The sequence below is a fragment of the Pleuronectes platessa genome, chromosome 4 (assembly GCF_947347685.1).
Source record: "Pleuronectes platessa chromosome 4, fPlePla1.1, whole genome shotgun sequence".
Classification (NCBI taxonomy): Eukaryota; Metazoa; Chordata; class Actinopteri; order Pleuronectiformes; family Pleuronectidae; genus Pleuronectes; species Pleuronectes platessa.
Genome location: NC_070629.1, coordinates 24474192 through 24498676, shown reverse-complemented (window position 1 = coordinate 24498676; position 24485 = coordinate 24474192). Strand labels below are relative to the sequence as shown.

The 24485-nt window shown below is 39.6% G+C and overlaps 3 protein-coding genes and 1 long non-coding RNA gene across 4 annotated transcripts in view; 1 reads left to right on the top strand and 3 right to left on the bottom strand.

Moving 5' to 3' along the window:
* LOC128438760 (rho guanine nucleotide exchange factor 28) overlaps nt 1–8092 on the bottom strand; it is a 37984-nt gene extending 29892 nt beyond the window's left edge. Inside the window, exons 1-5 of the mRNA XM_053421451.1 lie at nt 7927–8092; nt 6905–6948; nt 3106–3247; nt 2157–2266; nt 1609–1795 (exon numbers count right to left, since the gene is read on the bottom strand). Of these exons, the coding sequence (XP_053277426.1) occupies nt 1609–1795; nt 2157–2266; nt 3106–3247; nt 6905–6937 (472 nt within the window). The 5' untranslated portion in view covers nt 6938–6948; nt 7927–8092. The remainder of the gene's footprint in view (nt 1–1608; nt 1796–2156; nt 2267–3105; nt 3248–6904; nt 6949–7926) is intronic.
* Nucleotides 8093–9312: 1220 nt separating this feature from the next.
* Nucleotides 9313–14941, bottom strand: utp15 (UTP15 small subunit processome component). Its single transcript, XM_053420491.1, has 12 exons — nt 14772–14941; nt 14107–14220; nt 13892–13984; nt 13598–13782; nt 13072–13250; nt 12553–12678; nt 12282–12417; nt 12081–12165; nt 10866–11018; nt 10427–10528; nt 10132–10265; nt 9313–10040 (listed from the first exon to the last, which is right to left on the bottom strand). The coding sequence occupies exons 2-12, from the start codon at nt 14194–14196 to the stop codon at nt 9749–9751; spliced, it is 1575 nt and encodes a 524-aa protein (XP_053276466.1). The 5' UTR covers nt 14197–14220; nt 14772–14941; the 3' UTR covers nt 9313–9748.
* A 362-nt stretch (nt 14942–15303) lies between these two features.
* LOC128438708 (transcription factor BTF3) lies at nt 15304–18017 on the top strand. Its single transcript, XM_053421365.1, has 6 exons — nt 15304–15395; nt 16194–16262; nt 16438–16551; nt 16973–17174; nt 17262–17324; nt 17644–18017. The coding sequence occupies exons 2-6, from the start codon at nt 16194–16196 to the stop codon at nt 17688–17690; spliced, it is 495 nt and encodes a 164-aa protein (XP_053277340.1). The 5' UTR covers nt 15304–15395; the 3' UTR covers nt 17691–18017.
* On the bottom strand, nt 17009–24073 carry LOC128438709 (uncharacterized). The gene is made up of 2 exons (XR_008338381.1): nt 19177–24073; nt 17009–17355 (listed from the first exon to the last, which is right to left on the bottom strand). It is a non-coding gene; the product is annotated as an uncharacterized LOC128438709 (long non-coding RNA).
* Between the last annotated feature and the right edge of the window lie 412 nt (nt 24074–24485).

The window sequence follows — 24485 nt, the reverse complement described above, 5'->3', positions numbered from 1 at the left end:
ATACAACCTCACCACTAGATGCCACTAGATGCCACTTAACAAGACAACATAAGGTTACAGGCCGCATCTGCCATTCGTTGCACATCAACCTACCAACATCACTTCTTTCCTTTTTAATACAAGTGCAAGAAATATTCTGAAAACATTCACTATTGTGGTGTCATTTGGTGACCGACTCATCAACATGAATATGGCCTCATGAACAACATGTGTAAAGTCTGTGATCCCAACAATTTAAATCAAAAATGAAACAACTGACTCGACACCGTCCTTAATTTAAATCTCCAGCAAGATCTGACATTGAATCTGCCACAGAGCTTTTTTAACTTATTATTATGAATTATTATTATTATTATTTTTATAATATCTTCTCTCAGGCCAGTTCAGGCCAGACAGCCATATGTTTAAGATCCCTGGGTTACACTGACTTCTGTCTAAAATTATACTTTTGTCCTGTTTGCCTTTGGATTATAGTCGACAATATAACTAAAAGCAAAACTGGTGCAAGAAATAACTTGAATTAGCTTTTAAAAGGTTAAAGTTTTCTTTATTATAAACAAAACAGACAATCGTTCAATGGGTTTTCTGCTTTAAAATCCCATCAGGCCTTCTGAAGCTATGGAGACAGATTTCACAATAAAACACTTCAGCTCTTCTTCTGCTCAGACACTGGAGAGAACATAATAATTCCAAGCTCGGATGATTTTGTGAAGGTAATGAGTTTTTACCAGTGCCTCAGAAATGCAGGACACACTGTAGAGAAGTGCTGACTTCTTAAAGGAAGGTTTGGGATTGATAATTCAGTCACATATACAGTATCAGCGACATAGTGATGTCATGAGCAGCGTTATCCAATTAACTGCAGACATTTAGAGGGAGACGCTGCAATGAAACAGACTGCCATAACTGTATTAACGCTAAATCTGGTTTGTTATTTATGAAGGGGGCCCTACACAAACACTGTCATGCAAACAGATGGTGGCATCTAATGCTGGTCAACACACACACACACACACACACATACATTTAGATTTATTGTGTTCTGCCTAGAGCTACTTCCAGATGGAAATGCTCTATTAACCACATTACATGCCGCTTAATTGGCTTTGATGAATTCGACAGGAGCACACGTGACCATGTTCAGTTCCGAACCTCAGCCCAGTGAGCATGGAAAATGGAAATGATGGCGGAGAAAGTGGACGGAGGATGAATGAAGGAGAACAGAGTTGAAAAGTTCACTTTCTTTGGATTTTGAAGCGGCTCAAAGTTCCCAGAGAGACACTGAAGGATGAAGTTATCTAACCTGTCCATCTTCTCCCCGCTCACTTAGGATTTCTCTTTATGAATTCACATGAAAATGATAAATTATCTATCTATTAACTATTCTTTAATCAAATCCTCTCTATTGAACCTTCTTCAACTGGTAACATGTACTGTGATGTGTCATTTAATCATTGTTATTTGTCTCATACTAAGAAATTGAAAGTATCATTATTAAAAATAATATATTGACGTTGTTACATAATAAAAACCACACATCGAAAAGCTTCTGATCAACAAATCTGTGCAGGAATTTCTTAGGGCGAGATAAGATAATCCTGCTCTCACCGTCTCCACTGTGGCTCCCCAGTACATTCCAGTTCTGTGGGATATCCAGGTTGGCCACGGCCAGGGCCACGCGACGATCCATGGCCCAGCGAGAGCTCTCCTGGCCCACGTTGAAGAGGCTCCTCAGCTCCTTGTGATCTGAGGAACTCAGACAATGTGCGTGGATTACCAGGTGCTCCGCAAGGTCCTGGGAATAGAAGACGTTGAAAATAAGATGCAATCGGTGATAACTGGTGCACACTGCAAAACCACGGCCATGAAAAAACCACAGCTCTGCAACAAAGGTGAGATGATTCAACTTGTTTTTGTTACAAAACTAAATAATTGGAGACATTTTGTGACAATCACTTAGAAGATAGATAATTCTACACCATCTAATTCTTATAATAGAAAAAAAAGAAAGTAATCTGAATCATCTGCAGCACCATTGAAATGTCACTGACTCCTTGGAGAAGGTGATGAACCCACACTACAAGCACGTCTTTTTCACCAGATCTACACAACCTGGTGTGTAAATGTGTAGCATCAAATTTGTGTATCTTCCTCACCTGAGCATCATCTTGGATGTACTCCAGTGAAGCTCCGCCCACCCAGGTGAGGGGCATGGTTTCAGAGCTCAGGTAGGCCTGGACAGAGACCGTCTCAGCCAGGTTGTGTCCTAAAGAGACAACAACACTTAAATCCATGCAGGTTCTATATTTCTTCGTGCAGGGGAAGACACATACATCTGTTTTTCTCTCCAAGATAAGGGTTTGACTCCAACTGTCTTCTCAGGCAACAAAATCCACAGCAGAGAAATGGTTGACAGCGATTTGCATGGTTGAAGTTCCTGTTTCGAACTAATGAAACTGAATGTAAGTGACCTGGGTGTAAAGACAAAAACATTTGTTGACTCTACTAAACGAATGAACACAATTACACCAGACAACACAGATAAAATACAAAACCACTAGCATGGCACGAAGTCTAACTGGAGAATATTCTCAGATTTTATTGTTGTATGTTAATAAAAAGGCATGTTCTCTTTTTGATGGAGAAGGGAAACCAGTTTTCGGAGTCCATAAGCCCACATCTGTAGGGAGCACACAACCCTGCAGGACTGATGTGTGTGTCAGCCTACACAGAGACTCAGTAATGTGGACATACTGTTTATGGCACTGCTTCCCTCCTGAGAGGAAGCAGATAAGATTCTGTGCTGCTCCTCAGACCTCAGCGCACAAACTGTCCATGTACTGTATGTGTGTGTGTGTGTGTGTGTTAAGATTCAAATACTGATAGACTACTGGGACACAACAGACAGGAGAGGAAAACCTGGGACTCTCAGGTTGAGCCGTTTGAATTCTGAAGATATTTCTCTGAGGAAATTCCCATTCTTGGATGTTAAACATGCAAAGAAAGATAAAGGGGAAATAGAAAATCCATCCATCCATTCTCTTCCACTTATCTGAGGAGACAACATACAGAGACAGCACAGTTCACACAGACCTATGGACGTACCAGGCACTATGAAGCAGAGCATGATGTCACTCTGAGCTCTGGCGACATGGACCAGCGTGGATCCTTCCAGAACGATGTAGACCTCTGCATCCAGCGGCACCGGATCTAAACCCTCCAGCAGGGCAAACACTTTGGCCTGGCCCTGGGACGCAGAAAGGCGAGAGAGGGTCGAGATGCAAAATAAAACAATAGCAACGCTAGAGAGCACAAGGTATTTCTATTCCTGAAGATGCAGGCTTGTTTTAGAGCAGGACTCTATCCGGATGCAGTGTTCTACATTTCTGTAAAGTACACCAAATCCCCTGAGAGCATTCCTCTTGAGGGTATAATAAAGCATTACCCCTCAATAAAAACAGGAATGTGTTAGTGTCTATTGTAAAGACCTGCCCTGATCCCACCAGGCCAGAACACTTTAGACTTCTGATCGGAGGCAAGAGACGGTGAACCAGGGCAGAGCAGTCGCACACATGTGAAGCCTGATTGGTTCCTTTTAAAAAACCTTTAGTGCGGTTTAAGATGTTCACCCTCAGTCCTTCTGGGTCATTGATTTAGTATCTTATGAAGTTCAGACACGAGAGACAATATTCAACCTGAGCTTCGATACTGAAACCACATCTTTTTATACAATTTTAGGATAAAAGGACAACGCACCCAAATAGCCGTACACCAACTTAAGTGATGCACAACTGGCACAATGTGTGTCGGATTCTGGATCTATTACAACTGAATACGATAGATAGAAGATTATCAAATGTAATCAGACATTCCTTCCATGTTTTTAGAATCAATGTTTTCAATATACTGTATATGCTATACATATTGCAATCAGTACTGAGACATACTGCATCCTGTGAGTTATTTACAAATACACACATCAAGGAAAATTGAATTTACCTCAAAGCTCGACTGATATAGATTTTGGGGCCCAATATTTATACTGATGGTAGGAAGAAAAAATTACAGATACCAATATAAGGATTGTTTTTTTTTTTATGGTAAATAACAAGAACTTAAATAAAATAAAAAACACAACCACATATATAGAACTTGACTTAGGAAAATTAACATATTTTTAAGTAAAATGTGAACACAAATGCACAACTTTTCTGCATTGTTTGCTATTTCAAACTATTTTTATATCTGAGCATCTCTGCAAACTGAAACATACATGTATGTCCGTGAAAGCCTCAATGTGACATATCGGTACATTTGAGTGATATTAGTTTGACAAACATGACACAGTAGTTTAAAAACAACCTTTTCAATTTGACAACAACGCAAGCATGTCGAATACAAGCTGACAGCAGTTCAAGAAGTACTTTCCCCTTAAACTTCAGTGTCGAGCCAAAAGAGCACCAGGAGGCGGTGAGAGAACTGGTTGTTTTCCCCGAGACCCTGTCCTTATTAGGATTTTGGAACCTTGATGAAAACACAACTCCAAATATCTGAAGCACTATTAATTTGTTTCCCGCTCTCTTGAGGACAGAGGTATTAGTTTCAGCCCCTCGGTCGGAATAATAAACATCCTGCCGGGCCTCTAGCTCAGCCACCTCTCTCCACCTACAGTGGCCTCGATAGCGAAGCAGCCGCGAGACCACGGTGTGCAGGTTATTCTGGGAAACGTCTCAAACCACTGACGAGTGAAGGGGTGTGGGACGCGGGTTGCAGTGAAACCGGCACAGCAGAAACGTAAACAGTGAGGCTTAGTTGCAAATGCAGCGAACATGCCAGATTAGTGTTGGATGGGATGAGGGTGTTTACAATCAGCCTCTCACTCTCTCTCCATTTTCATAAGAGAGTCCACATTAGTTTTACAGCAGCCCCACAGCTGACCCGATTGTTCACGCTATAACTCTCTCTTTACTTCTCTCCCTGTCTCAGATGGAGACGCTGGGAGTAATTCCTTCTCTCCGTCTCACCTAATCCTGCTTTCAGGTTAACTCATCATTTCTTCATCCCTGGGCGTTCATTCTTTTTCGATATCGACTCTTATGTTTGCCCATATGACAACCTTCACTTTACAGAATAAACAATGCAGAAAAGATCTGCATACATGTCTTGATTCAAGGTCTGTGTATGTGGTTGTATTTTAGATTTTTTGTATTTATAGCTACTTAAAGTAACGTTTAAGGTTAACTTTGACATAAGGGTTTGACACTTACATCTTAGGATTCATTGCCAATTTCTGTTCGCCTATATCAGCTGATATATCTGCATAAGAAATGGTCCTAATATCGATAACAGCCCACACAAATTCATATCTATCATGAAGTCTACGGAGTGTGGAGAGTTCCTTGTTTTCCTTCCGGCACACTTGACATTTTTAGTTTTTAGTGAAATATCTTGACCGCCATTGCACCGGCAGGTAAATTTATAATTCACCAGTAAAATATCTCAACATCTGTGAATAGACTGGCACAATACAGCCCATATATCAGAAGATATATAAAATATGTATCTTTGTATACAGTCGGTGGTGCAGACAGTCAAGGTTCCCAGAATGAATGTATCCTAATGACACCATTCATTTAAATGTAATGAATCATAACAACTGGTAACTTTCTTTCTGCAGCAAGTTTTAGGTCAATGTCAGTGTCCGATGTTTTGTTATTTTGATCAAATACCTGCAAAACTATAGATGTTCATATTCTATTTAAAGCTGTACTTTATGTTAGTGCCAGTGAGCTAATGTTAGCATGCTAAAAGGCTAATAAAATGAACATTAAAAATGTCAGTATTATAGCACGTTGTCCTTGTGACAATCTTGTTTGCATTTTGCTCCAAACCTCTCGGAGGCTCTAACCTTCCTCTGTTCAGTGTTGCAATCTGTCCTCTGCATGTAAATCTGAATCGTTGCATCAATCCATTTATTTATTCACTCGTTCATTTTCGGGGCTCCACAGAAAACAAGTATCTGAGCGGCAGGTGTTTCATTGCATGTGTTAGTGGATATGGTGCATCAACATTAAACGTTTGATAGGATTACCTAACAATGTACGAAAGGAAAACAGCCTGAAAAACATGTCGAATGAGTATCGACTGAACGCAGTGTGAGCAGTGCTTTGATCTTCAGAGGAGCATGAGTTCACATTGTTAAGATCCCAAACACAGAATATTTGACTGCAGTCCTCCCTTGTTTAACTGCGGCTTAACCTCACAGACACCAGATCCATCAAAGCTTTAACACGACCACAAACATCACAACTCAAACACATGGTCAATTCAAGTTCCTCTTCATCTCTGACTAAGTTAAACACAAATAAAGAACATCACTGTGAATGAATTACGGCGTTACTGATTTGCTAGTTATATACAAAAGTGCCATGGTGCTATTGTCACTGCTGTGCTGATGGATCAGGTTATTCCCCCCCCAGAGAAAACTATGATTAAGTGCTCAAATAATCCAACAGCAAAACCCACAAATGTTTCATCCAAAGACCAATAAAGTCGGTGTTTGATCATCAGGGAAAACATCAGTCTGCTTTCATCCCAGTGCCTTCTTCAACCCCTGTGTCAAATCGGATCTCTCTGTTTTATAATCGTACACGCAGAAACTTCAGGGAATTCATCTACAGAAAACATTTGTATCCTTTCAAATATTGGATGTTATGATGTTGGATTTTTAGATGCACACAAACTAAATCTCTCCCATTGACTTTTGGTTTGTATAAATGAAGCTGCCGATCCCTCACTACTTTCCAAACCTGATTTACAGTGATTTCAGAGGCGTAACTAACTCCTGAGATTAACTGGAGACACTGGTGTCAAACCTGACGGCAAAACCGGAGCACATACTCACATACAGAGGCACTTTCCTCCTGCTCAGCTCCATCTGCACAGCAGCTGCAGGCGGACAGATGAGAAACAAATATGAAAAACAGTCAAACTCAACTCACACGTGTGTAGCCACATCCTCATTTCTTGCCGGGTCACTTTGGTTCTTCGGCCTGTTCCTCTGATCCCCAAGAGATTATCAAAATGTATCTGTGCCAGGCAGAGCCAGAGGTCGTCCGACAAGGCACGATAATCCTTTGATCCCAAGTATGTGAATAAGGATTTTAATGATGACACTTTCTGCCGTGGTGCGTAAAGACGGTGGCAGATCACCAAATGTGCCCAGAATGTGCATGTGTGTGACGTCACGCAGGTATTACTCACGTTGTGGGGACAAATACATCTGTTCACTGTCACATTATCGAGACTTGACTTTAATACAGGGCCAAAAATTAAGTCCACATGAGATTGATCATTTAATTTCAAGATGAAGGCGTGTTTTAAGTTTACTATGGTTACTATTAAAGTCACCAGGGAATCATGGAGACATGATTGTGTGTGGGTGTGTGTGTGTGTGTGTGTGTGTGTGTGTGTAAGAAATCGATTGATTTCATTGGTGCAGGGTTCAGATCTGTTCTTCATCAGTGGTCACTTTATTCTAAACTGAACTCAGAAGCAAGGTCTTACGCAAACAACTAAAAAAATCTTCCCTACATATGATCCCATTGTCCTTTTACCTTTATTATTACACAGATAATATGTTTATATATAAAATATATATATACATATAAAATTAAACATTACAGTGAGTAAAGGTAAAAAACAAGAACAGGACTTTTTATGTCTCATCTCAGTTATGGATTATTGAGTCTTTTAGATCATGCATATTAAATTAAGTTTAATGTTGACCTCTTTGGCTACAGACTGAAATATACTCTGTTTCTATCGTGTATGATTAGAAGGGGTTCACAGTCACAGGGAAACATTCAGGGTGAACAAAGTGAGCAGCAGCAGGTAGAGAAGCTTTCATTCTGTGGATGTACTCACCCCCACGACGGGCTCACACTCCGGCGGAGGAAACGTGACAGTCCGCGGTGAACACAGACTCTAACTGGGACTCACGCCTCCCAGTGCGGCCGCTGGAGCCACAGGTTGAGAAATGACGCAGGGTCTGATCCGCAGCTGCATCCATGGAGAACATCCTCCTCTCGGTGTCTGTCTGGCTCCAGTCGATGCTCGGTCTTCCGTCTGCTCACACGCAAATTCCTCCTTATAAACCAACGTGTTTCCTTGTGGTTACAGCGACCTCTAACGAGCGAGGCAGTCATTGGGAGAGTAATGATCCCTTCAAGAGCCCCTGTTAAATATTTATATGCAGAATATAAACACTTGATGGTTTTATAACAGACTGTAATGTAGCTGGATGAGGTGGACCTGGTTCTACGTGCTTTAAAAAAATGGTTTCCTGGTTTTAGTCCATGTTTTACTCTCTTATATTCTGTATTTATATATTTATATATATTAATGATCAGTTGTTGACCATTTGCAGCCTTTTACTTTTCCTCCATAAATATTTTTCTTGACCTTTGTGAAGCTGCTAGGATCAATAACCCATCCTCTTTGGAAGCTGGTGTATGTACAGATAATTTAAATATAGTAAAACAGTTAAATATACATCGCACATAGAAATGAAGGGAACACGGACTCATCACAGTAGAACTCCAGGTCAGTTAAACTTCAGGGAGTTCATTCTGTTCATGTAGGAAGCTCCACTGATTGGGAATCAGTTTCACCTGCTTTGGTGCAACTATCTGTTGGTGGTTTTAACAACTCAAGAACTATTTCTATGATCTTGCTTTTAATCAACTCTTATCTTTTTAAACACTATTGTCTTTAATCTATTTTCATCCTGTTTGCTAGTTTTTATATTATTTGTATGCAGTCTGTTTCATTGCTAACATGTTCTTATTGACTTCTTATTTAATGTATGTTTTTAAATTGTAAAGCAATTTGAGCAGCATTTTATGTATAGAAGGTGCTGTACAAATAAAAATGTAAGACGACAGCTGGACCAGGCTGTAGAAGGGCATCAACCCAGCAACAGGACCAGTATCTGCTCCTTTGTGTGAGGAGGAACAGGAGGTGCACTGCCAGAGCCCCACAAAATGACCTCCAGAGGGCTGTGAACTGTGTGTGATTTACGTATCCTTTCTTTTTGAGCAGTGTTTAAAATGTCTCCAGACAATTTAATTATTGATTAAGACCTTATGATGCGCTTCATTGTGTTTAAAAGTTCACTGTTCTAAATAATTCATCAAATACCTGTTAACTAAAATACTTATTACTTAGTAATATTTAACGTCACATTTCCGTGGAAATAATCAGTGGAATTTTAACAAAGTGAGCCGACACAATTGTTAAACACAATTCTGATTGTCATTTTCACTATTACAAAGATTTATTTTGATCTGCTTATAAAACATTTGTCAACACCAAATATTAGGAAAACGCAAAGCAGACACACAATCAAATCTTTCAAACACACAAGTGTGTATACATATACACACACACATCCATCCACACGCATTTACAATGGAAAGTGTAATTACGAGACTTCCAATAAAAGCAACACTTTGCTTTAAATCCATGTTTCTCATACGGCAAATGCATGTTCTTTGTCGTCTGTTGGGTTGTCAGTCACACCGAGTTAAAACACCAGAGTGAGACCGTGGGTTTTGTCAGTTTCTTAAAACCTGTATCAAAATGTTTGATGACATGTAGCCTGACACGTCCTTTTGTGTTGGACAGTTCAAAAAGATGTTTAGGCTTAACCCAGTCTAAAGCAGTTTCTCTTGCCCAGCTCCAGGTCTCAAGTGGCCGGGAGCTGTGTTCCTGCTTCTCTCTGAGCCAGACCATTAGACCTGCTGACGGCAGAGCAGGGCACTTGCTTCCTTGGGAGGGAAGAGGCGAACATTGTGTCCAACATGCCCAGCACCTCCAGCAGTTCCTGCTGGTAGTCAATCTCCCTCTCAAGCAGGTCCTGCAGACGTAGCAGCTGTCGGTCCACGACTGGCGACTGACCGATAACCGACTGATAGATGTCCAAGATCATCTCCGCCGTCGTTACAAGCACAGGAGCAAATCTGGGGTCAACCAAGTTCCTACAGAAGAAGCGGAACAAGTTTAAGTTTTAGAAAATGTGGTAATGGTTTGATCTACAGTTAGAGGCTAAAACATTGCAGTGCTTCTTACCCTACGAGGAAGTTGAGCAGTTGAGAGAGACCCTGTTCGTCCCTTCCCGCCAGAGCGTTCTTCAGCGTTCCTCTTCGATCCAGCTCCTTTATAACAGCGACCGTGACCTCTGGTTTTCTGAATCTTACCCATGTCTGTAAATAAAATTTAATTATTCTCATTAATAGGGAAATGTTGTTCGGCTTCCATATCCAGGTCAGCCACTCCTTCATACGACAAAGCACCAGGAAATGTACTACTTTATATTGCAAATGGAAAACAATCTAAACTAATGTTATAAATACATGAAACTTACCTCCAGAGCTGTATCCAAAGCCTGAGATACATTAAATTTCTTGAGCTGCTTGTCGTATTTGGCCAAATGCTGTTTCACTGGCTTACTGACGAGATAATCATCCTAGAGAAAGATGGAGAAGCAGAAATGAATCAACAATGGTTGTAAAGAATTTTTTTAAATCATCTTCATGGACAGAGACTCCTGTCGGCTTCTCTGGACAGGTATTCATCTTCCATGTAGAAACCTTTATGAGTCGGTGGCAGTTTCGCAGGTTGTCAGAATTCTTGAGATCATCACAAGATTCAGACGATGGATCACTCAAGGTATCATCATTCAACAAGTCCTTCACACACCTCAGTAATGATGAGGCAGTTTGACCTTGTCCTTACCGGTCACTCAGTGCATCTCTTGTGGAAAAACAAATGGAGCTACTGCATGATACTGAATGTAAACGTACCTGTTTAGGGACATAGTTCTTCCCCTTCACAAAAAAACGATAAGACGGTCGTCGCCTCTGTTGAATGACTCCTTTATAATCTTCAGGATTCTTTCTGTGTTTCATACTCAGAATACCGTTGGTCATACCCACGACAATGGACTCATCATCAGGCTGAAAAGAAAGACATTCATAGTTTTACTGTCAATGTTACTCTTTTCAGCCAATTCTTTGAGGCCAAACAAAGTCAATTTAATACTGGGATCGATGATAGAATGCAGTATCGGCCAGCAATTTACTTTTTAAGAGAGTTTTTCTAACCAATCTGCGACTGTGATTTTACAAAAAGAAAGCACAAAGTAGAAAAGTGCCTCATCAGGTCCCGATCCGAGGTTGCACATTGTGTTCTCGTAACCCTGCACCCTCATACCAACACCACGAGGAGAGGTCAACGGTTTCATCTCCTTTCGATCTTAATCTCTGGCAATACTGGATATTTCTGTTGGCTACAGCAGAGGTGAAGTCTGTTACATGTACGGCCCTGAACACATAAAACGAGACAAATCTCAAACCAGTTTCATCTTCCATGTAGAATCCTTTGAGTCGGTGGCAGTTTCGCAGGTTGTCAGAATTCTTGAGATCATCACAAGATTCAGACGATGGATCACTCAAGGTATCATCATTCAACAAGTCCTTCACACTACTCTCCAGATCAGACACAATATAATGAAATAATGTTTATGCTGATACCAAGACACAAATGCAAACTGTAGCAATTTAAACCGTCAGGGACCAGTTAGAATGCATTGTCAGCCAGCAATTTACTTTTTATGAGAGTTTTTCTAACAAATCTACGACTGATTTTACAAAAAGGAAATATGAAAGCACAAAGTAGAAAAGTGCCTCATCAGGTCACGATCCGAGGTTGCACATTGTGTTCTCGTAACCCTGCACCCTCATACCAAGACCACGAGGAGAGGATCTACGGTTTCATCTCCTTTCGATCTTAATCTCTGGCAATACTGGATATTTCTGTTGGCTGCAGCAGAAATTGGATCTATCGCTTTGCACTCAGAGAGCTGGTCTCAGATAGCAGCTTCCTCTGAGACGGGCACCTCAAATACAAGCATCTGTCTGTATTGTATTTATTCACCGATTAGACTGCATGTTTCGACATTTAATTCATCTTTAAACATGAAACCTAATAATAATCAAAGGGTTGAGTGTATTTCTTACAGCTAAAGCCAGACTGAGGATGGAGGCAGCATAGTCAAAGTTGTGAACCACTTTATAGTTGGTTGTGCTGTACACCTTCACGTGCCTGAAAGACAAACAGAGGTTCTGCATTAGACCAGATGCATATAATTATCACTGATGAAGTAAGTCTGGAACTGCTATGAGAGTGATTTCCACAAGTTAAATATACAAGTCCCATACCTGTCCAGAGAACCCGACAGGAGTCTCTGTCCATTGCTGCTGAGGCACAAACTGGTGACAGTTTTGTGATGGTTCTTCAGGGAGACAAGAGGCTGACCTCCTTTAAGAAGGTCCCAGATTTTCACATAGCGTCCGCCTGAAGAGTGACAGGAAGCATTTCATCAAAAATCCTGATTGAACATTAGTAATGTAATGTAGTAGCGTATGGCCCTGAAAACAGGAGGGTACGTTAACTGGATGCAGTGAACATGAAGATTATAGTGCTGAATACCTGCAGAGACGAGGAGACCCTCAGAGGGATAAAGAAGGAGACTCTCCACTGGATGGCCGTGGTCCATGGTCATCACACTCTTCTCCATTCTGGCATCAAATACTTTCAGTGTGTGGTCGTATGATCCTTGGATAAAAAGAATAATTCAGTCTCACGAAGACAGAGCAAACTCATTCTATCTGCTGAGGATCATTTGGATGCATTAACAACTAACTCTGCATATTAATTATTCAATTTGACAAGTTGTACAAGAGGTTTCTCTTTACATCAGTTTGTTGTTAAAGTTTTTGTTGTGACAACAAACAGCCTGTGGCATGTAGTGCTAAATAAAAGTGTTGGTAGATTATGGTTGAACCCGTTATGTCACTTTGATCTAAAAGACGATGACGTCCATCGCATAGTGGAACTATTCAAATGCTAGTGGATGACTCCAGGAAGAACCAAATGTGATGCAAATAAATGCAATAACTTTACTTCCTCAATTTACTCGCATCATTTTAAAAATAGATTCCTTCTCACCAGTAATGAAGAGATCTCTGTTGAGCTTGCTGGTGACTCCACAGCGGATGTAGTCTGTGTGTTCTTGGTATCTGTTGAGCTCTGTGGTGTTCGGCATGTCCCACAGTCGACAGGTGTAGTCGTCAGACCCCGTGAGGATCTGGTAACGGTCTGAGGTGAAGTCTGTTACATGTACGGCCCTGAACACAAATAAAACGAGACAAATCTCAAACCAGTGTCATCTTCCGTGTAGAAACCTTTATGAGTCATTCACAGTTTCGCAGGTTGTCAGAATTCTTGAGATCATCACAAGATTCAGACGATGGATCACTCAAGGTATCATCATTCAACAAGTCCTTCACACTACGCTCCAGATCAGACACAATATAATGAAATAATCGATATGCTGATACTGTAACATATGCAAACTGTAGACATTTTAAACCGTCAGGGACCAGTTATATATATATTGTTTGAAAATGTAAAAAATTGTATTATGCAGTAGAATTACACTATAACTAATCAGACTGACACTTCGAGTACCTACTTTGTGTGCCCTTTAAACATCCTGAGTGCCACCTTGCCACTGACGTCAAACAGCCGGACCACAGAGTCCTCACATCCCGCCACGAGTAGCTGACCATCGGCCCTGAACCTCCCACAGTAAGCTGTGTCTTTGAACCGTGTGTACGTCTTCACAGGCTCCTGGGAGAACGCCCCATAAATGTGGATCTGTAGAGAAAATAGAGTAGAAATGAAAATAGATCTACGGCTGCAACCTATATGAAGTGAATATTGACTGAACTGTAAACAAAACTTCATGCAAGGAAAACCAACATACTCTTGTGAACGCTGTCACTGCAAAGTTGTGTGGAGCCACGGGGGAGACATCTATGTTTGTGATCGCTCCAAATTCTTTTATCTGGACCGGAGCCTGTGGGATGAGAACGCAACGATGCCAAGTTAAGATGGAGAAACAAATCTGAAGACCTCTCGACCTCATGCTGGACAATTTTACCCCCGAAACTTTTAAAACCAACAATAACGGAGACTCACCTTGTAGTTTTTCCAGTAGAGTGTGTCTTGTGTGACTTTCTCCCCAAGTTTGGGATAGACTTGGACTTTCGTAGGTTTAAAGGAAGCCATTTCTGTGCCGATCGGGAAAACTGTCTGTAAAAATACAGAGAAGTAAAAAAAAAAATAGACATTATTAATGCAAATATTGTACATCTGGGATAGTTAATCACAAAGCCACCGTTGAGACTTGTCTTATAAAGTTAGGCACGGGACAATATTGCAACTAAAGGTATTAAACTACAAAGACCCACATTTATTCGAGGGGGAATAAACGTTGTGGTGTGGTTGTTGTGGGGATCAACCGTTTAGCCAATATAAGTTTGAACACGTGAAAAAACTCAACATCATAACTCGGGAGTGAACGAGTGCAGTTCGTGAAGGCTAAGCTAACAAGCTCACCGTTTCGAGGCAATTTAATCTTTCATTTGAGTTGAACTTTCGGCATAAAATACCATTAACACATACAAAGTGCGTGTAGACATCTTGGTGTTTAAAATGACTGGTAAGGAAACTAGTGTGAAAACAAAGAGAGCTCGTGAGACTGAAGGAAACGGACGCAACGTGTTCAGTGCACAACTCCGTTAGCTAGCTTTAGCTTTAGCCGGTTAGCATCTTCTATTAAACCTGGTTTTGACGATTCTCACCTTTGACCAAGAACTACCCAGGAGTGAAAACTTGTTGACTTGAGTAAGAGATGGTGAAATTAGAAGAAACCTAAACTGAAAGTGGATTTAAACGAACAGTTGCTCATTTTAACGAGTGGTCACGTTGCCTCTCGGTGCACAGGAGGACGCCATGACACTTGGAACGTCACTGCCTCTGATATATACCTTTTCACAATAAAAATAAATGCATTTTACTTTATAACTTTCAAAAATACTAATAACAAGATAACGTAGTACATTTACTTCCTAAAACATAACTTAATGTTCCGTATGGTTTTAAACTAAAATTGGGGTGTTATTAGGTCTGTTTTCTATCGGAGAAAGACAGACGTTTCTGATTTCCCGTCTTTAAAATCTTTTGAGACATTATGAAATTTGTTGGTGTTATTTGGCAACTTTTAAAACATTACTGTGTGTATATAACATCAGAGAACAACTGAATAAAATTACAATCCCATTTCAGTTTGAGCAGGCATTTTGAAAAATAAAAAACTGCGGGCACACCCGACAAAAAGTTATCGATCATAGCGCGTCACTTCCGGTCTTCGCTCCTTTCTCCGAGCGTCTGTCTGTGGTGGAACCCGCGTGTTTACACTCTCACAGGTCAGTTCACGGCTCTGCGGCCTCATCGGCTCTCGTCGCACAGGTTTGATTCCCACTGAGAGAAGGGGGAAGAGTCCCCGGTGTCACCGTGTGCGTGGACGTGGGAGGAAAAACCGCAATTGCACCTGAACGTTAGCATTCAAATGAAAGAGGCCTGTGTTAGCCGGTTAGCATGCCTTGCTAGCTAGCCGGCAGTGCAGTGACACAGTTCCTACACACCCGGGCTTTACACCTACGCACCTCGGCCTTGCAAGCTGACAGTTCAACCATCAGCTTCTCAATATGAAATGAGACGGTGGCTTCATCGGCTCTTCCCTCTCCTCTCTCTCTCTCTGGGAGCTCAACTTAGCCTCCAGCTTTAGCCGAGCACCTCTGTCTCATTCAGCCGGGGCTTCAACTGCGTGCAGCTATTTTTGGGAGCCCCGGCAGCTGTGCACACTTGGTAGATTGAAGTAAAACCTGTAGCAGGAGGGTTTCAGGGGAGTTTTCAGGTTTGGACACACACCACTAACCCCCGAATGTTTTTCCAGTGAAATGTCATTTAGCATATTGTTCTATCTCAGATCCCCACTCGCCCAAATGTTATATTAGTGTGCATGTAGATTAGAGTCTCTGATAATAAATAAAAACAGGCGATGAGTCAGTATTGACTCATTTCTAAAATGTCGGGGGTGTGATGTCATTTCAAGTCTTGACTATTGGACCATGTTTTTTGTGCCCAGTCCACTGAGAATTTTGTACTTATTTATAAAAGCACTAATACAAACATGTATTAATTCTTATCATGTGTCGTTAAAGATGAAGGAGTTCATAATGAATCAGGAGAAACTCGCCAAACTGCAGGCGCAGGTCCGCATTGGCGGCAAGGTGAGTAAATGCTGGTTTAGTTTATTATTTTTCACTGTAATGTCAAAATGTAACACATGGAAGAACAGAATACACTAAACCCATATATATATACACATTTATATGTCAAATAACTTTCATTAGTCTTGAACTTGGGTTATGGGTTAATTCATTGAAGCTTGTCTTTGTGCTCCAGGGGTCGGCCCGTAGGAAGAAGAAGGTGGTGCACAGAACAGCTACAGCAGACGACAAGAAGCTCCAGTTCTCCCTCAAGAAACTAGGAGTCAACAACATCTCCGGCATCGAGGAGGTAAAGCAAATTCTCACAGGAGTGCACAGCAATAAGGAGACAGACATGTCGTTGTCATGACTTTGTCGTTTTAGGGTCACATCGCTTAATAAAGCTGTAATAAATAAGATTATTGAAGGGGCCTATAACTGGATCAATAATCAGATTCTGATTTTGGATTCCAGAGCTAAAACTATGAAGTAATTAATAAAGATACAATGTTGGAAAAGCTGTTGTGTTTATCAACGTGATAATTTAAATAACAGTTGAAAATAGTCTTATAATATCCTCTTCTGAAAGCTTGCAACTATTGTCCAAAATGTTGGACAAGAGACCAAAGTCCATAAATACAAATATTTGCTTTGTAAGCACATTGTTATATCATCAATTGGTGTTCAGCTGTTGCATGTTTCAACTCAACTCTTCTTGTATTCCATTGCAGGTGAATATGTTCACAAACCAGGGGACGGTGATCCACTTCAACAACCCAAAGGTTCAGGCATCCTTGGCGGCCAACACCTTCACGATCACAGGGCATGCTGAGAACAAGCAGCTCACAGAGATGCTCCCAGCAATCCTCAACCAGATGGGAGCTGACAGTCTCACCAGCCTCAGGAGATTAGCAGAGACCCTTCCCAAACCAGGTAAACTCTTTGCTGACATGTTGACACGCATCAATTCCTGTCTGTTTGCTCTTTGTCAACAATCTGTCATTTAATTTTCCTTCATAGGTGGAGAAAACAAAGCCCCCATGGTTGCTGCTGAGGAGGAGGACGAGGATGATGAGGTTCCAGGTAAGCCAATTTGTACATGCAGGCATTGAATCTGTAATATAACAGATATCCACATTATTAACAGTCAACATATAACAATAGTTTAACTAAGGTTTTGGTCTGTATTTCTAATCACAATGGTGCATTTATGACTTTATTAAATCTAATATGGTTAATATGGATGCCTTATTTAGAAGGGTAGAGTTTATGATGTATGACCTAATATATATTGTTATGTTTTCACGTTTAATCTATATGCTAATAAATGTTACTCTTATTAAAACCTTAGTATTTGTTACAGAATTCTGACCTCCACTGTTCCTTACTCTTCTGTTTTCAGATCTTGTTGAAAACTTTGACGAGGCTTCAAAGAACGAGGCGGACTAACAAACATGAGTGAACATTTCAAAGCTCCTCTTTACTCATTACACTTTGACACGGCAGCATTTCCCCCTCTGTTATTCCCCTGTGGCTACAAGCAAAACACGCATTTTAATTGTAACATTGATAATTGGGATAAATCAAGTAAAATATACTTTTTTAGGGCAACTGTTACTGATCGTTTTCCTCAATCTGCAGTACAAGTGATATTTAAATTCAGTGGAATGTGCAAACCTTTTTCTTTCTCCCACTCCCTCTCCGACGCCGTGATGCCCGAACATCATAAATGTATTGTTGGAATAAATCCTGTAATAAAGATTACATTAAAATATACCAGTTCCCCTCAACCATTAATGAATAGCATGTTTACTTAGTTTGCATCATTGTTTTCAAAGTCATATTCATGTAATTTGTAATAGGCCTGCATTGATAGCGGTTCTGGATATATTAAAAACGTCTCTGTGCCATGATACTAAAGGTTGAAAAACACTTGAAGTAGACATCCTCCCTTTTAATATAAACCATAACCTTGTAGTTTCTATGTTAACATCAGAAGCTTTGGACGAAACAAAAGCAAAATAATGGGGTCAAGCTTTTATAATGTTCATACATAAGAGTTTTACATCAGAAGCAAGTTGTTGACACCTTCATATCAGATAGTATCTGTGATTCAAAAATAAGTTTTTCTAATGCAGCAGGTATTTTATCATTTTAACTGAATGATGTGGGTTTCATTTATAAAAGGGTTCAAAATGTTATTTTCTGAATTCGGAGCACAAAGAAAAGAAGTCAAACACAGTGAATGGTGTGATAATCGATCACTTCAGATAGCTGGACATCTTATAGAATATACTATACAAATGATTATTAATAAAGTGAGCATTCTCCACGGCTACTTCAGATACTGAGAGAGGTCATTCAAGTACATCTTGGTCTTCACGGAAGCAGACAAATACATGATGCTATTTAGGAAATTGGAATTCCTCGAGATTCTTGAAGAAGTTGTATTTCTCATCCGAAACTGAAGAAGGCTTTCGGGTGGGAGGTCTTGAAGAACCTCAAGTGAGTCAATTTGCCCTCATGTCGGACTTCACACTGATATTCATGCACACAGATGAACTATTTATGATTTAAGGAAATGAAACCAACCAGTTCAGGTCATCTGACCTAATGGATTTTCGTAGAATCTTAGATCATAATTGTGATTACAAAGTTCATGTAACATGCAGGGTGAACTATTTTACATAAACAGTATCGTGTATCTACTTAACAAACTGTTCGAGGACAAAGAAGCTTCACAACACCAAAGAGCAGCAGAGTCTCCCAGCACACTGCTAAATATGGGAAGTACTCACTGTTTAACACATGATTGGATCTCTGAATGAATGTACAGTGTATGTGAGGAGAATAACACATTAGCTAAATGTGTGATGTACAAAGAACAGTCTTAGTTCATTCAAAGCAGACATTTGGATAAACAAAATTGGTTTACCATGTATGAGTAACAGGAAGGGGAAGTCCAGTTGTCGGCCCGTCTCTTTTTCTGTTTGAAGTGTGTGCATGGCCTGGAACTTGAAGGTCATCACATGTCCTCACAAGGTGGTATGATGGGGAAAACCTCTGAACGACTTAAAGAAACCCACTTTTCTCGGTCTTTGCGTTAGCCACAATAGTTCTGAATTATCTTCGGGGAAAATCCAGGATTAATGGTCCAGGATTAATGGTCAGGACGATCTTGATCAGGGAAATATCATCGTTACCAAAAACTGCCTATGTGCAGATATGTTTCCACTTATCAACCATCAATCATCTCAGCTAGTCTCGTAAGAATAATATATAAAGAAATATAAAAGAATGAGGTTAAAATCAACAGAAAAGAAAGATTATAAGATCATGGTGACCAATCAGGATTTTGTAAATTTTCTTCTCAATTTCCATTAGGTCTGTTCATAAAGATATGACACAGATATATTCTTTTAAGATGAGATCAACTTTAAATGTATGATACTAATCAGATTTGCCTCTCATAAAGATAGAAGATCAAATGTATGGATGTGATTGATGTGCGTGTGTGTGTGTGTGTTTGGGAAGAGGGGGGGGGGGTGGTTCCAGTTTTGTTAATCAGACACAGTATTCGTCAGATACTGATATACAGCAGTATTTCATCTTAAAGGCTGAGGGTAACCCCCCATGTAACGCCCACGCCAAACATTTCTTATCACCGCCTCTCAGTCCCTTGTCTGAAACTCACTGTTTATCTGTTTACAAAATTTGACATTCAAAACAGGACTGAGGAAATGCATTTCCCGCTGCCTCTGTCGAAAAGTCTGTTGAGCAGTTTCACTCTCACCTCCAAGGTGCTATGGCAGTGTTGATACTGATGATGATGAAAGCCAAGATATAAAAATGAAGCTCAGTGGACATTGAGAGCAAACAATTCGCAGGATCACTCCAACTGGACCTCCGCTCTTCACTTTTCAGCATCACTTGACTGTAATTTCATCCAAATGGTAAGAGCTAACTACTATCTACTTATTATTAATTATCATTCAATTGTATTAATTAATTGATGTGGCACTTGATTGTTTACGGTAAATAATAGTACAGTACCTACCTTTTCTGATATTAACCATTTTCTTTAACCAAAAGTATTCAGTCAATTAAAATGTTTGTTTATCCTTATAATTAATCGTAATTTTATATGTTATAATTCTAAGTTTTAATTATAATCGTTTACGTTTAAACAAAAGTAACGTGTGTTCAATAATCTCCTCCTCCTCTTGTTGTCTCTCTTTTCCTCAGATGAATTTGTCTCTGTGGAAATTCGGACTTCTGCTCATCAGCCTCACAGAAGCGAATGTACTCCACGACTTTCCAAAAAATTGTACGTCTTATTAATAGAGCCATATATTTTCACTCCTAATATTTTCCACATCTTCGGAGGTTTTAAATGTATTGATCTTGATCTATGTGCCTGTGTGTCTGCATGTTTGTGTAGTTGTTGTGGCAAAATTTAACGACGCAGAGCCAGTCACACTGACCTGCGGCACAAACAATGATGGAGAAGTCAAGTGGATGTTTCAAGGGTTCGAGTTGGAAATTGAGGATAATATCCAGCAGGTCGGTCAAAATCTGAGCGTGACTTACGTGGAGATTCCCTTGCTGGGAGAGTACAGCTGCTGGAGAGGAGACGAGATGTTATCATCGACCCACCTGCTGCTGGAGGTGGAGGAGAAAGAGGAATTAGGTGAGATGCTTATTTCATTTTTCATCTGTTCTACTGTCTAGAAGTGTTAGGTCACAAATAGAGGAACAAAGAGCCAGTTTAAACGGGGCAGTCAGTCTGGGTGGAATATTTCCTAAGTCTCGAGGAGGAAACTGAAAATGAACTCAAAATGAAAAGAATGATGCTGCACTTCTAACAATAATGTCTTTCATTCTGTGATATCTCCTGCCCAAAGACTCAATTTGCTTCCACTCACATTGTGTCTTTATAGATTCCCTCATCACTTGTTTGGCAAAGTCTTATCACTGTAGCTTCAGCTGTATCTTCAGCAACAGTGAATTCACAGCAGTGCGCGTCGGACTGGGCCATGACTGGTAAATACCACACAATTTACACTGGAAAGACCACACTGTTACATATAGTGTATAAAGATGAACTATGACACAGCCAGAATTAGAGCTTTCCAAATGACGTATTTCAATCAGTGTCTAATTCATTCCTTGCATCATTGAAGCACTGAAGGAGGGAAGTTGTGTCACTGGATCAGCAGCGGTGATCAGAATCGGGACGGGGGATTCCAGTTTGAGCTGTCGCACTCCCTGTCACCCTACGCTGAGGAAAGCACCATGCTCGAACTCACCGCTGAGGCCATTGTTGACCTCAATGTCCACAGGACAACAAGGAGATTTTATCTCCGAGACATTGGTGAGCTGAGTGAACCTGAGCCACAACAAAGGCATTCAGCAGAAGGTTATCAAGATTGGAAATAAACAATAGAGTTGATCACAAAGGACAAAAGTGAAGTGGCTTTGTGATAAATTAAAAAAGGAAATTCTAACTATAGCTAGATAAAAGTATAAAATGCAATTATTTTCAAAAACATGTATTTTACGATGCTGGATAAAGTGGCAAATATAAGCAGTCATGAAATTGTTGCACAAATATTTGTTAATTTACTTACACAGTATTGTCTTTCATGATTATCTCCTGACAGACTTTGATGTTTCATATGTTTTACTGTTTTTTTCTGTCAAGTTCAACCTGACAGTCCCCAGATTGGCACGTGTCAGGAGTTGGATTTGGATCTGAACGTGACCATAGATCCTCCATCCAGCTGGTCCACGCCTCACAGTTTCTTCGGTCTGGAGCATGAGATTGAATACGTGTTCAAAGATGATGGGAAGGTGAACACAAGCTATGATTGATAGAAAGTCTAGAGATCTCTTCATGCCTGTCTTTCGTTTTGTTTCCTCATGGTGTTTCCTGTCTGATTTTAGATTGGCCGCTCTTTATCTTCACTGGTGCCGAAGAGCATCAGCAAGCTGAGGGTTCGCTCCAGAGACTCGCTGGTGCTCTCAACCTGGAGCGAGTGGACTCCTTGGAAAAATGTAACCAACTGATGTTATTTGAAGCTGCTTCTGTCTGCTTCTGCTCCGTGTTTGCTCTCACATATCCACATTTTCCTATAAGGTCCTTTATGGATGTCAGCCCTCAGTTTAGATATAGACCATACATATGTTATTTATTTAATAATTTATGACTGTATTTAAAATATTTATTATAAGTATATTTATTATTTTTTTGTAAAACATCAAACAAAACACTGCTATTCCGAACAGTATATGACACAGACACCAGTGCAACAGACACACATCATAGGTTTCATTTCAACAGAAGAGTCCAGTTCAGTGGGCACTGCTCACAGGATTTCACACATTCGTTCTTGTCTCTGTTATTTCTGTGTAAGTGTGTTGGTGTTTCCTGTGCAAGTTGAATGTTTATTAAAAGCTTGTTCTTCCTTCCTTTTATATGTTCCTTCTTCTTTTGAGTGATTCTCATGACATTTCACTTCCTGAACAGAAAAATAAAAGGTTCACCTTTGATGTAATCTAGTAACAAATCATGTTAATTTAGTTTATGTGCAAAATATATCTGGGTTTTTAAATGAAAGGTCAAATCAGAAGATTTTGCCTCAAATGTCTGGAGCTTAAAGAGGTTATTTTAGTAAAATATGTTAACTATCATTCATTCTTATGGAACTTAGAATACCCTAGAAACATTTATAACAGATGTTTTATTTTATCGTGTGTTGGTATGCAAGTTTCTCTTAGTAGTATATACTGATTAAAATACTTAGCTTAGTTTTAGTTTGTAATGATTGAGACATATCGCTTTTTATGTTAAAGAATATCACCTAATATACGTAATAAAACCTGCAATTTTGCTTTACAACTATTCTATCATCTATATGTAGTTTATAAAATTGTCACATGAGCAGGGAAATGTTTTCATCCGTTATTCACTGAAACTGGTGGACGTAAGATAACAAAACGCATCAGTTTAGATCCTCTTAAACTTTATAATGTAAAACAATTGTCGACATTCAACTTTAAAAAACAAACCTAAAGACGTCTGTAGAAACTTAACTTGGCCGGAAGTTCTTGCAGTAAAATACATTTATGTTGAAATGTAACGCTCAAATGAAGAAATATATAGATGGCACTGAGAGTGAACTAAACTGCACTCTAAAGATTTTTATATTCATAGCCAGAACTTACAGGGACACACTGAATATGTTTTAAAGTTGGTAAAATAGGATATGCAAAGCTTATTCACTTTTATTGTCCCTTTGTAATCTGTCATTACCTTGTTACAGGTGAGGACGGGGGAAGAGAACTTGTGCAAATGCAGAAACACAGTAAAATACTGCTGTCCAGAGTTGCCACTCGGGTTGTTGGACCGCTGCAAGAAGAAGAGGAAGAACAAGAACAAGAACAAAGATGTCAGACATCTTAAAGACATGTTAAATCATTCTGGTGCAAAAACACACTACACTTTGTAGAGAATAATGAAAAATATTTGTATACATGGGTGTGTGTATGAAGTAAATAAAGTGTCTGACCTGACGAAGATAATAACTTGTGTTCTTCGCTAAATTACACTCAGGTGCCTGTTTATCATTAACGACTTAATTATCTTGTTAATTCAGAAATGTAGTCCAAAGAAAAAAGGTGCTCTGTTTTACTGAGCTAACAAGATAATCTTCTTAAAAAATTAATTTGGTCTGTTTTTCTAAATAAACGACATCATTTCCCCTTAAAACAAGTCTGCTGTTCTTAATTAATGACTTAATTATCTTGTTACTTCAGAAGAACAGAGCAGATTTATTTTCTCAGGTGAATACGACTCGCTTCCCTACAAATAAAAAGGAAATACACAGTCAAGTGTTGTTTTTTTTCATGTTACATTACATTGCATGTCATTTGGCAGACATTTTTATCCAAAGTGACTTACAATGAGTGCATTCAACATCTTTGTTGTCTTTCATTTGTATAAAACATCTACAAATTAAAATCTGATACACAGTCTACGATTAAAACACATTTGCATTATTGCACATAATTGCCCTATTGTTTTTTCTTCAGGTGTTTATATATATATATATATTATTTTCTATTTTAAATTTTTTAAATTCTATTTTATACTAGTTTATTTTAAAGTTTTTTTGGTTGTAATTACTTTGAGCATTGCTAGAAGAGAGCCGGTAACTCAAGCATTTAATTGCCAGCGACTGC

Excerpts from the sequence above, each read along its gene's own strand:
- utp15 (XM_053420491.1), bottom strand. The coding sequence starts at position 14,196 with ATGGCTTCCTTTAAACCTACGAAAGTCCAAGTCTATCCCAAACTTGGG. Across the intron at positions 12,679-13,071 it reads CAGAGATCTCTTCATTACTG|GATCATACGACCACACACTG; the intron begins GTGAGAAGGAAT and ends TTTTTATCCAAG. Across the intron at positions 10,529-10,865 it reads AGAACTATGTCCCTAAACAG|GATGATTATCTCGTCAGTAA; the intron begins GTACGTTTACAT and ends ATCTTTCTCTAG.
- LOC128438708 (XM_053421365.1), top strand. The coding sequence starts at position 16,194 with ATGAAGGAGTTCATAATGAATCAGGAGAAACTCGCCAAACTGCAGGCG. Across the intron at positions 16,552-16,972 it reads ACATCTCCGGCATCGAGGAG|GTGAATATGTTCACAAACCA; the intron begins GTAAAGCAAATT and ends ATTCCATTGCAG. Across the intron at positions 17,175-17,261 it reads AGAGACCCTTCCCAAACCAG|GTGGAGAAAACAAAGCCCCC; the intron begins GTAAACTCTTTG and ends TTTCCTTCATAG.